General features: G+C 40.4%; 1 protein-coding gene across 1 annotated transcript; it reads right to left on the bottom strand.

The window, feature by feature from the left end:
- Positions 1–351: 351 nt before the first annotated feature.
- On the bottom strand, positions 352–11,930 carry Prss37 (serine protease 37). Its single transcript, NM_001108625.1, has 6 exons — positions 11,818–11,930; positions 11,450–11,601; positions 10,108–10,249; positions 4,639–4,892; positions 915–1,051; positions 352–605 (listed from the first exon to the last, which is right to left on the bottom strand). The coding sequence occupies exons 2-6, from the start codon at positions 11,481–11,483 to the stop codon at positions 459–461; spliced, it is 714 nt and encodes a 237-aa protein (NP_001102095.1). The 5' UTR covers positions 11,484–11,601; positions 11,818–11,930; the 3' UTR covers positions 352–458.
- Positions 11,931–12,737: the final 807 nt, after the last annotated feature.

The following is a 12,737-nucleotide window of genomic DNA, read 5'->3' on the forward strand; positions in this document are numbered from 1 at the left end:
GTGAACTTAAAGATTTGTCCCAAGTTTTCTTACTCTTTTATGAATCACCTCTGAGCCCACAGCAATACCATGGATTGTTTCATATATTTGTTCTAAACACACAGGTTTTAAAATATGATATTTCACATTTCCATTCCATTCCTTTCCAAGCTTTGACAGCCGCTAATGAATATTGATGCTTTGGTCTCAAAACTTGTTTGATAAAGGGAGATAAAATGATAAATTCAAAGGTTTGTTGTGCACAGTATGCACGATAGAGAGCAGAACCCAGCGCAATGTAATAACTGCCCATCTTTTCCCATCGTAATGTGGTGTGGACACGGACACAAACAAGACATAGGCTCCCAGCATGTTGCATTCCAAACTTTCTATTTGGAGACTTTATTTGAGTTTAGGGAACATGTAAGCTCCTTTGGTCAATGGCAGAGACGGTGAGATGTGGACGGAAAAGCAGGGCTTCATTTCATCTTCTCCTTAGTGGTTTTCTCAATCCATGGGACATATGAGTAAATATTGGTGTAGATGCCCACGTCCCCTCCCATGAAATGTCCAACTTCAATTCCCTGGAGCTTGTTTTTACAAATGACAGTAGCTACGGCAACCTCCTGCCAGAGATGGGAGGGAAAGGAGTGAGGGAGAGAGAAAATTTAAAAATGAAAGGAATGCTGGTTTTCACAGCTTATTTTTTTGCAACTATAGGAATGAACATCAGCAAGATGTTATTAACCAGGGATATATGATGCTCTTAAATAAATAAAAACCTTTTGTAGGAAGACAATGACTGAAAAAATACAGGTGTCATTGCAATAACCTTATCAAAGTCTCAAGTTACTTGGGAATTAAAATATCTTATGGTTAAATAGTCAACGAGACACATACAAATCAATGAAAGCTGAACATAGAAAAAAGATTACCCCAAAAATTCGGCTGAATACTTTCCCAAATTTGACACATAAGGAGTTTCTGTGGTTGCTTCCTTGTTGAGTTTTCTGGCAGTCTTTGTCAGTCATCACCGGAGCCTCCAGATTCTGCCTTAAGTCAGGGTGCCTGCCTGAGGGGAATGACATCCGGCTTACGTCACAGCTGTGGTCTACCCTAACCCCACCTCCCGCACTTCAGTGGATAGGATTTTGTGTATGCATCAAGTAGTTACTTCAGACCAATTTCCCGTATGAATATTGATGCAAAAATACTCAATAAAATTCTCGCAAACCAAATCCGAGAACACATCAAAATGATCATCCATCATGATCAAGTAGGCTTCATCCCAGGGATGCAGGGATGGTTTAATATACAGAAATCCATTAACGTAGTCCACTATGTAAATAAACTCAAAGATAAGAACCACATGATCATTTCATTAGATGTTGGGAAGTATTTGACAAAATTCAACACCCCTTCATGATACAAGTCCTGGGAAGATCAGGAATTCAAGGCCCATACCTGAACATAGTAAAAGCCATATACAGCAAACCAGTAGCTAACATCAAACTAAATGGAGAGAAACTTGGAGCGATCCTACTAAAATCAGGGACTAGACAAGTCTGCCCACTCTCTCCCTACTTATTCAATATAGTACTCGAAGTCCTAGAGCAATCAGACAAAAAAAGGAGTTCAAAGGGATTCAAATTGGAAGGGAAGAAATCAAAATATCACTATTTGCAGATGATATGATAGTGTACTTAAGTGACCCCAATAGTTCCACCAGAGAGCTATTTAACCTGATAAATAACTTAGCCAAGTGTTGGGGTATAAAATTAACTCAAACAAATCAGTAGCCTTCCTCTACTCAAAGGATAAACAGGCTGAGAAGGAAATTAGGGAAATGACACCCTTCACAATAGTCCCAAATAATATAAAATATCTTGGTGTGCCTTTAACCAAGCAAGTGAAAAATCTGTATGACAAGAACTTCACGTCTCTGAAAAAAGAAATTGAGGAAGATCTCAGAAGAAGGAAAGATCTCCCATGCTCATGGATTGGCAGGATTAATATAGTAAAGATGGCCATTTGCCAAAAGCAATCTACAGATTCAATGTAATCCCCATCAAAATTCCTACTCAATTCTTTATAGAGATAGAAAGAGCAATTTGCAAATTCATTTGGAATAACAAAAAACCCAGGATAGCGAAAACTATCCTCAACAATAAAAGAACTTCTGGGGGAATCACCATCCCTGACCTCAAGCAGTATTACAGAGCAATAGTGATAAAAACTGCATGGTATTGGTACAGAGACAAGCAGATAGATCAGTGGAACAGAACTGAAGACACAGAAAAGAACCCACACACCTATGGTCACTTGATTTTTGACAAAGGAAACCATCCAATGGAAGGAAGATAGCATTTTCAGCAAATGGTGATGGTTCAACTGGAGGTCAGTATGTAGAAGAATGCAAATCAATCCATTCTTTTCACCATGTACAAAGCTTAAGTCCAAGTGGATCAGGGACCTCCACATCAAACCAGATACACTCAAACTAGTAGAAGAAAAAGTGGGGAATAGTCTCGAACACATAGGCACTGGGGAAAATTTCCTGAACAAAACACCAATGGCTTATACTATATCAAGAATCGACAAATGGGACATCGTAAAACCACAAAGCTTCTGTAAGGTAAAAGACACTGTCATTAGGACAAAGCGTCAAACAACAGATTGGGTCAAGATCCTTACCAATCCTACAACTGATAGAGGGCTAATATCCAAAATATACAAAGAACTCAAGAAGTTAGACTCCAGAGAGCCAAATAACTCTATTAAAAAATGGCATACAGAGCTAAACAAAACATTCTCAGCTAAGGAATATCGAATGGCTGAAAAGCACCTAAAGAAATGCTCAACATCCTTAGTCATCAGGGAAATGCAAATCAAAACAACCCTGAGATTCCACTTCACAACAGCCAGAATGGCTAAGATAAAAAAACTCAGGTGATAACAGATGCTGGGTGAGGATATGGAGAAAGAGGAACACTCCTCCATTGTTGGTGGGATTGCAAACTGGTACAACCATTCTGGACATCAGTCTGGTGGTTCCTCGGAAAATTGGACATTATACTACCTGAGGACCCAGCTATACCTTTCCTGGGCATATACCTAAAAGATGATCCAACATAGAACAAAGACACATGCTCCACTATGTTCATAGCAGCCTTATTTATAATAGCCAGAAGCTGTAAAGAACCCAGATGCCCTTCAACAGAGGAATGGATTAAAAAAATGTGGTACATCTACACAATGGAGTACTACTCAGCTATCAAAAACAATGACTTTATGAAATTCACAGGCAAATGGAATGAACTAGAAACTATCATCCTGAGTGAGGTAACCCAATCACAGAAAAACACACCTGGTATGTACTTATTGATAAGTGGATATTAGCCCAAATGCTTGAATTACCCTAGATGCAATCCACGAAACAGAAAGCTGAAGAAGGATGACCAACATGCGGATGCTCCCACTTCTTAAAAGGGGAAAAAATATCCATAGGAGGGGATATGAAAGCAAAGTTTAGAGCAGCGACTGAAGGAATGGCCATTCAGAACCTGCCCTACAGGTGGCCCATGTGGCCCATATATATACATATATATACATATATATACAGCCACCAAAACTAGATAAGATTGTTGAAGCTAGAAAGTGCATGCTGAAAGGGACCAGATGTAGATCTCTCCTGAGAGACACATCCAGAGCATGTCCAGTACAGAGGTCAATGCTAGCAACGAACCACTGAACTGAGAACAGGACCCCCTTTGGGGGAATTATTATAAGGATTGAAAGAGCTGAAGGAGCTTGCAACCCCATGAGAACAACAATGCCAACCAACCAGAGCTTCCAGGGACTAAACCACTAATGAAAGACTATACATGGACTGACCCAGGGCTCCAACTGCATATGTAGCAGAGAATAGCCTTGTTTGGGCACCAGTGGAAGGGGAAGCTCTTGGTCCTGCCAAGATTGGACCCCCAGTGCAGGGGAACATCAGGAGAGAGGGGTAAAGGGGGTGGATGGGGGAACACCCATATGGGAGAAGGGAAGGGGATGAGGGCTTATGGACAGGAAACTAGGAAAGGGAATAACATTTGAAATGTAAGTAAAGAAATATTTCTAATTAAAAAAAAGGTGAGAATGGAAAACAAAACTACCCCCAAGTTTTGTGTTTATGAGTATTAACTCTGCAGACTATCTTCATTTTATAAATGAAGTACCAGGTACACAGAGTAGCATTTTACCAATGTGAAATAGTCTTATGTGCTTTAGAATACAATTTTCTTTCCACTCTGTATGTACAAATGATCTGATTTAGGTTCTCCAAAAATGTCCTTTACATGTGAAATGAACATGTGGGGGGGGAGTAGGACCACCACTTCCTTAATGTAAATTGTGTCTGTGACAATAAGGTATGACCTCCATGCAGTCAGATGGACCCCTGAGATCCAGCTGCTGAAGTCCTGCAGAGGTCAGTGAAGGTCCACCTGAATCCCTGACGATAGAGGACTATTGGAATTCTAGACAGCTCTGTCTTTGCCCTTTGGCCTTGAGCCATTTTCTACACCACCTCACCTCACAGATCTGAGGACACCAATGTTCCTCATTAAGGGTGAAGCTGAAGGCGTTACTTGCTGTGGAAAGTGGGCTTACCATTGTTTTCTTGACTCCAGTCCAAACCTGAAAGTGTACAGATAGTGCCTGGCCGGACGTTGGTGGTGGCTATGGGAAGAACCTGGACTTTGTTGTTGAAGGTGGCAGGCTTAGCTAGTTTAATAAGCATGAGGTCATCCTGTGGGGCTGTGTGGCTGTAGTTCCAGTAGCGGATAATCTGGATGGGATAAATTGTCTGCTCTGTTCCATCTCTGACTCTGCTCTTGAAATTTCCCAACATCACCCTCAGATTTCTGGAGGAAGGGATAGGAAGAAACCATTACTATCACCATTACACCACCACCCACTACCACCAGCAGCAGCACATCATCATCATCATCACCACCATCATCACTCACCATCACTCACCACCATCATCACCATCATCATCTTTTACCATCATCACCATCATCATCACTATCACCATCATTATCACTCACCATCATCATCACTCACCATCATCATCCCTACCACCTCCACTTACCATCATCACCACCACCATTTAGGATATTAGATGATATACTATGCAAGATACAATGACAAGAACTGTATCTGGGTTACCTTTTACTTACAATAAATTTGTGCAGTGGGTCTTACGTTAACTCTCATTTTACAAATGAAGTGCTGGACACACAGTAGTGATTGACTTGTGGGCAGTAAACAGTAGACAGTGGAGTCGTTATCTACTGTTTTTGAACATAGTACGTTGTAGAGGAAAATAATAAATGTAAAAGTTAGTATTCGACACTCTTCGGGCCTCATTTATCCAAGTGTATAATTTCCATTCTAATGGATACATGAGAATAAAATGACAAGAGTGTTGAATAACGAGCCCAACAACAATTCTCCCCCTGTCCTTTTGAAGACTTGGAAGTTGACGTGGTTTAAATGAGCTTTCTTCCTTGGCTTCTAGTCAATAGGAAGTTCAAGAAAGTATTTGGCAGGAAAAGGGTGAGGTTAGAGTATTTGTCTTTGCAGACCTTTTCCAGAAGGCACTGCTACAGAGTTTTAAAAGATGCCTTTTGGTCAAAAAACGGGCCTCAACAGGTACAGAAAGATAGAAATAATCCCATGCGTGCTATCGGACCACCACGGCCTAAAACTGGTCTTCAATAACAATAAGGGAAGAAGGCCCACATATACGTGGAAATTGAACAATGCTCTACTCAATGATAACCTGGTCAAGGAAGAAATAAAGAAAGAAATTAAAAACTTTTTAGAATTTAATGAAAATGAAGATACAACATACCCAAACTTATGGGACACAATGAAAGCTGTGCTAAGAGGAAAACTCATAGCGCTGAGTGCCTGCAGAAAGAAACAGGAAAGAGCATATGTCAGCAGCTTGACAGCACACCTAAAAGCTCTAGAACAAAAAGAAGCAAATACACCCAGGAGGCATAGAAGGCAGGAAATAATCAAACTCAGAGCTGAAATCAACCAAGTAGAAACAAAAAGGACCATAGAAAGAATCAACAGAACCAAAAGTTGGTTCTTTGAGAAAATCAACAAGATAGATAAACCCTTAGCCAGACTAACGAGAGGACACAGAGAGTGCGTCCAAATTAACAAAATCAGAAATGAAAAGGGAGACATAACTACAGATTCAGAGGAAATTCAAAAAATCATCAGATCTTACTATAAAAACCTATATTCAACAAAACTTGAAAATCTTCAGGAAATGGACAATTTCCTAGACAGATACCAGGTATCGAAGTTAAATCAGGAACAGATAAACCAGTTAAACAACCCCATAACTCCTAAGGAAATAGAAGCAGTCATTACAGGTCTCCCAACCAAAAAGAGCCCAGATCCAGACAGGTTTAGTGCAGAATTCTATCAGACCTTCATAGAAGACCTCATACCAATACTATCCAAACTATTCCACAAAATTGAAACAGATGGAGCACTACCGAATTCCTTCTATGAAGCCACAATTACTCTTATACCTAAACCACACAAAGACCCAACAAAGAAAGAGAACTTCAGACCAATTTCCCTTATGAATATCGACGCAAAAATACTCAATAAAATTCTGGCAAACCGAATTCAAGAGCACATCAAAACAATCATCCACCATGATCAAGTAGGCTTCATCCCAGGCATGCAGGGATGGTTTAATATACGGAAAACCATCAACGTGATCCATTATATAAACAAACTGAAAGAACAGAACCACATGATCATTTCATTAGATGCTGAGAAAGCATTTGACAAAATTCAACACCCCTTCATGATAAAAGTCCTGGAAAGAATAGGAATTCAAGGCCCATACCTAAACATAGTAAAAGCCATATACCGCAAACCAGTTGCTAACATTAAACTAAATGGAGAGAAACTTGAACCAATCCCACTAAAATCCGGGACTAGACAAGGCTGCCCACTCTCTCCCTACTTATTCAATATAGTTCTTGAAGTTCTAGCCAGAGCAATCAGACAACAAAAGGAGATCAAAGGGATACAGATCGGAAAAGAAGAGGTCAAAATATCACTATTTGCAGATGACATGATAGTATATTTAAGTGATCCCAAAAGTTCCACCAGAGAACTACTAAAGCTGATAAACAACTTCAGCAAAGTGGCTGGGTATAAAATTAACTCAAATAAATCAGTTGCCTTCCTCTATACAAAAGAGAAACAAGCCGAGAAAGAAATTAGGGAAACGACACCCTTCATAATAGACCCAAATAATATAAAGTACCTTGGTGTGACTTTAACCAAGCAAGTAAAAGATCTGTACAATAAGAACTTCAAGACACTGAGGAAAGAAATTGAAGAAGACCTCAGAAGATGGAAAGATCTCCCATGCTCATGGATTGGCAGGATTAATATAGTAAAAATGGCCATTTTACCAAAAGCAATCTACAGATTCAATGCAATCCCCATCAAAATACCAATCCAATTCTTCAAAGAGTTAGACAGAACAATTTGCAAATTCATCTGGAATAACAAAAAACCCAGGATAGCTAAAGCTATCCTCAACAATAAAAGGACTTCAGGGGGAATCACTATCCCTGAACTCAAGCAGTATTACAGAGCAATAGTGATAAAAACTGCATGATATTGGTACAGAGACAGACAGATAGACCAATGGAATAGAATTGAAGACCCAGAAATGAACCCACACACCTATGGTCACTTGATTTTTGACAAAGGAGCCAAAACCATCCAATGGAAAAAAGATAGCATTTTCAGCAAATGGTGCTGGTTCAACTGGAGGGCAACATGTAGAAGAATGCAGATCGATCCATCCTTATCACCCTGTACAAAGCTTAAGTCCAAGTGGATCAAGGACCTCCACATCAAACCAGACACACTCAAACTAATAGAAGAAAAACAAGGGAAGCATCTGGAACACATGGGCACTGGAAAAAATTTCCTGAACAAAACACCAATGGCTTATGCTCTAAGATCAAGAATCGACAAATGGGATCTCATAAAACTGCAAAGCTTCTGTAAGGCAAAGGACACTGTGGTTAGGACAAAACGGCAACCAACAGATTGGGAAAAGATCTTTACCAATCCTACAACAGATAGAGGCCTTATATCCAAAATATACAAAGAACTCAAGAAGTTAGACCGCAGGGAGACAAATAACCCTATTAAAAAATGGGGTTCAGAGCTACACAAAGAATTCACAGCTGAGGAATGCCGAATGGCTGAGAAACACCTAAAGAAATGTTCAACATCTTTAGTCATAAGGGAAATGCAAATCAAAACAACCCTGAGATTTCACCTCACACCAGTGCGATTGGCTAAGATCAAAAACTCAGGTGACAGCAGATGCTGGCGAGGATGTGGAGAAAGAGGAACACTCCTCCATTGTTGGTGGGATTGCAGACTGGTAAAACCATTCTGGAAATCAGTCTGGAGGTTCCTCAGAAAATTGGACATTGAACTGCCTGAGGATCCAGCTATACCTCTCTTGGGCATATACCCAAAAGATGCCTCAACATATAAAAGAGACACGTGCTCCACTATGTTCATCGCAGCCTTATTTATAATAGCCAGAAAATGGAAAGAACCGAGATGCCCTTCAACAGAGGAATGGATACAGAAAATGTGGTACATCTACACAATGGAATATTACTCAGCTATCAAAAACAACGAGTCTATGAAATTCGTAGGCAAATGGTTGGAACTGGAAAATATCATCCTGAGTGAGCTAACCCAATCACAGAAAGACATACATGGTATGCACTCATTGATAAGTGGCTATTAGCCCAAATGCTTGAATTACCCTAGATCCCTAGAACAAACGAAACTCAAGACGGATGATCAAAATGTGAATGCTTCACTCCTTCTTTAAATGAGGAAAAAGAATACCCTTGGCAGGGAAGGGAGAGGCAAAGATTAAAACAGAGACTGAAGGAACACCCATTCAGAGCCTGCCCCACATGTGGCCCATACATATACAGCCACCCAATTAGACAAGATGGATGAAGCAAAGAAGTGCAGACCGACAGGAGCCGGATGTAGATTGCTCCTGAGAGACACAGCCAGAATACAGCAAACACAGAGGCGAATGCCAGCAGCAAACCACTGAACTGAGAATAGGACCCCCGTTGAAGGAATCAGAGAAAGAACTGGAAGAGCTTGAAGGGGCTCGAGTCCCCATATGTACAACAATGCCAAGCAACCAGAGCTTCCAGGGACTAAGCCACTACCTAAAGACTATACATGGACTGACCCTGGACTCTGACCCCATAGGTAGCAATGAATATCCTAGTAAGAGCACCAGTGGAAGGGGAAGCCCTGGGTCCTGCTAAGACTGAACCCCCAGTGAACTAGACTATGGGGGGAGGGCGGCAATGGGGGGAGGGTTGGGAGGGGAACACACATAAGGAAGGGGAGGGGGGAGGGGGATGTTTGCCCGGAAACCGGGAAAGGGAATAACACTTGAAATGTATATAAGAAATACTCAAGTTAATAAAAAAAAAAAAGATGCCTTTTGGCAAAAGTCACAGTTCCTATCACGTAGTTTCTTTATGCAGGGATTGCTCCTATTCTAGTAAAACCATTCTTTTCTCTTAGGATAAGGATGGTCACTGTATTTGCTCAATATTTCTCTCGTGGGACATGGAACTGTCTCTTTACTATTCGCTCCTTTAAAGAACATCTCTTTTCAATTTTCTCAGCTTATGAATTTGAGTCACCTGCTGAACCACTACCTGATTAGAGGTAATCACATTTCCAGGGGGAGGGGAAACCTCGAAAAGCTGATGGGAGACCAGGGGAGTCAGCAGCAGCACAGAGTATTAGGTGGAGACACCTTATCTTCTACAGAAATTTTACAGCATCTTGCTAGGGTGCTTCCCACTCAATACTAGTAGCACTATTCATGATTGTGAAAATCCAAAATACCTTCAGACCTTTCTAGACATATTCTGGGAGAAAGTTGTCCCTGATTGAGAATCACTGATCTAGGATAAGGAGAAGCCATTTGGAGACGGGATGCTCAGTACTCACGGTAAATAGCAGTGGGATGGGGCCAGCACCCAGCTGGCCTTGATTAGGACACCCACACAGGGGTTGAAGTTAGACTTGAGGTATGCTAAGTAAGGAGCATGGTCCTCTTTCTGCACAGATGAGTGAGTGAATAAAGCTGTTCCTGAGAAAACAATAGCACATAAATAGCAGAGTAAATGAGACATTCACATCTTCCCAGCAGGAAAGGAGTAAGAAAGTTTAAGGGAGTAATCAGTTGGCTGGGGAATTATTTTTTTCTCTAATAAAGATGTAAATTAAAGTGACACACTTTATATAAGACACAAGAATGGCAACATTGGTAATCGTCACTGTAAGAACAGGTATAATATAAGTGACATAATCATTGCTTATACTTTGATTTTATTTTCTTGGAAAGTAAGTAAGAAATGGGCATCAAGAGCTGTAACTAGTTCATAACTCGTAATTTGAGAATTCCAACAATAGGAATCCATTTTAAAGATATAACCAGATATAGGCAAAGATGATAAATAAGTGTATTCATTTTTAGCAATACATAATGGTAGTTAAACATTGGAAGAATAAATATCTAATATGTAATGTTAGACATTGAAATAACACACAAGCGAGTAAAACACATAAAAAATAATATCAGTGACACTTGATTTAAAAAATTTAAGAAGTAAAAACGAGCAGTGGGGTATAAGAGAGAGGTAGGCTGAGTCTAGGGCTGTCTTCTATGTTTTTATTGGTACTTTTACTGATCCGTCCACATCTGGGTTTATGACTCACCTCTGTGTGACTATACTTAAAAAACTTCAAAGCAGAGATACGTTATTAATAAAGGCAAAAGATTTTGAACTCTATATTAGGTGCTGGGTCAGTTAGCTTGCCCAATCTCAACACAGCTAGTATGTTCCATGGGGTGGTGGAAGACTCTTCATACTTCATGGAAGCAGAGACTGCAGAAGTAGAAGCCATTGAATTAAGTTTCTGGTTCCTACCTTTACCATTTTCTGCATTCCAAGTTATGGTACAGAGGAAAAATCAGAAGTCAAACTGGGTCTTCTGTTCATGTGACCACATTAGGACCCTTTCAGAAGGCAATGAGGCTCATATTTCACAATAACCAGGGGGAACTCTCATTGTTCAGGGTTCTCCAGGGCAGGTATGTGCCATAGTCTATCCAATAGCTTAATACTTAGGGTAGACTGTGCTGAGCCCTTGGATTCTAAGTGTGGAGATCCAGATTCTACTCATATCAGTAGATATTCATAGATCTGCAACCCAGCAACCCACTCATTTCACCTCACTATGTTCTACATTAACCCACACTTTAATGAACAAAATCTTAAATACATACCAGCTAGGATGGTGAAATAGATAATAAATTTCATGATGGTCCAGCTCTTATCTTGAGAGGTGTAGAAAGAAGATCAGCAGAGGCCAGAATCTTCTGCCCACTTGACTCCTGAGGGATGTCTACTACAGCCAGCAGGTTTGGCTAGGTAAGGGCTATAGGCAAAAACAGCAGGTGGAGAAGACTCCAGATAGGAAGACCGAGAAACAACAGACTATGATTTTATTGGGACTTTTCAGGCAAAGGGAAAGAAGCTTGATTTGATGAACTTCTCAGTCCAAGTCTTCCTATAATCTACTCACCTAAAAGCTCTCTGAACTATATAGCTAGTTCAACTGTTTAGAAAGAGGAGATCCAGTTTCAAGGCTTACCTTTCTTGAAGAATTTCTGAGGACAGAGCTGTGAGGAACAGGATTCTTTACCTTGGCTCAGGGAGAGCATGCCCTTAATGGTTTGCTCTGAACCTCCTAATGGGCACTTAATGCTCCTCTTAGCCCCTCCCATCTTTGTTACACCTGTCACTGTTTCATCACTCAGAAATCATCACCAGCTGGGCCTTTTTTGGTCCTGACCAGCATCACTGAGCTGAGGATATGAAATGAAAGCTCATATGGAACAGTTAGTTATCTTTGAAAGTTGGATAATGGTGTGGATTCTAGATGACACTGAACTTAAGATTTAATGTGTTGATGACAATTCAGAAGACAGACCCCTTTAAGTGACTTTTTACATAATGAAGTAATGAAATTATTTTCCAGCTAACTACATGACCAAAGTCAATATTAGATGTTAGGGGGCTCATACTCACAAAAAGGATCATCAACCCTGACTGCCTGCATTCCCTGAATGCATACTGAATTCCAGACACAGAGCTACGTATTCTCTCCCTCTATACATGCCTAGGTCCCTGCCCTGTTCCCTTTTCTCCTTTCTTCTCTGTTTTCTTAATTGAAAAATATTTTTATACAATGTATCTTGATTATGTTTTTTCTCCTCTCCTAATTCCCCCCAGATTCTATCTACCTGCTACCCACCCAACTTCAAAAGCAAAAGACTGATAAGACCAAAGTAATGCCAAAACAAACAAAAAATGAGACAAAAGGTCTACCAAATATCATTGTTTGTTTTCTGTTGACCAATTACTCCTGAGCATGGGGCCTAGCCTGAAGTATGATTAATAGACCCAGTAAGATTGCACATAGCTCCCTGGTTAGAAGTGGGAACCCTTCTCTGGACCTTGGCAGGCTTTATGTGTGCTGCTGTTGTCTCGTTGGGTCCATATGTACATGAG

Source organism: Rattus norvegicus, chromosome 4 (genome assembly GCF_021556685.1).
Source record: "Rattus norvegicus strain SHRSP/BbbUtx chromosome 4, alternate assembly SHRSP_T2T, whole genome shotgun sequence".
Lineage (NCBI taxonomy): Eukaryota > Metazoa > Chordata > Mammalia > Rodentia > Muridae > Rattus > Rattus norvegicus.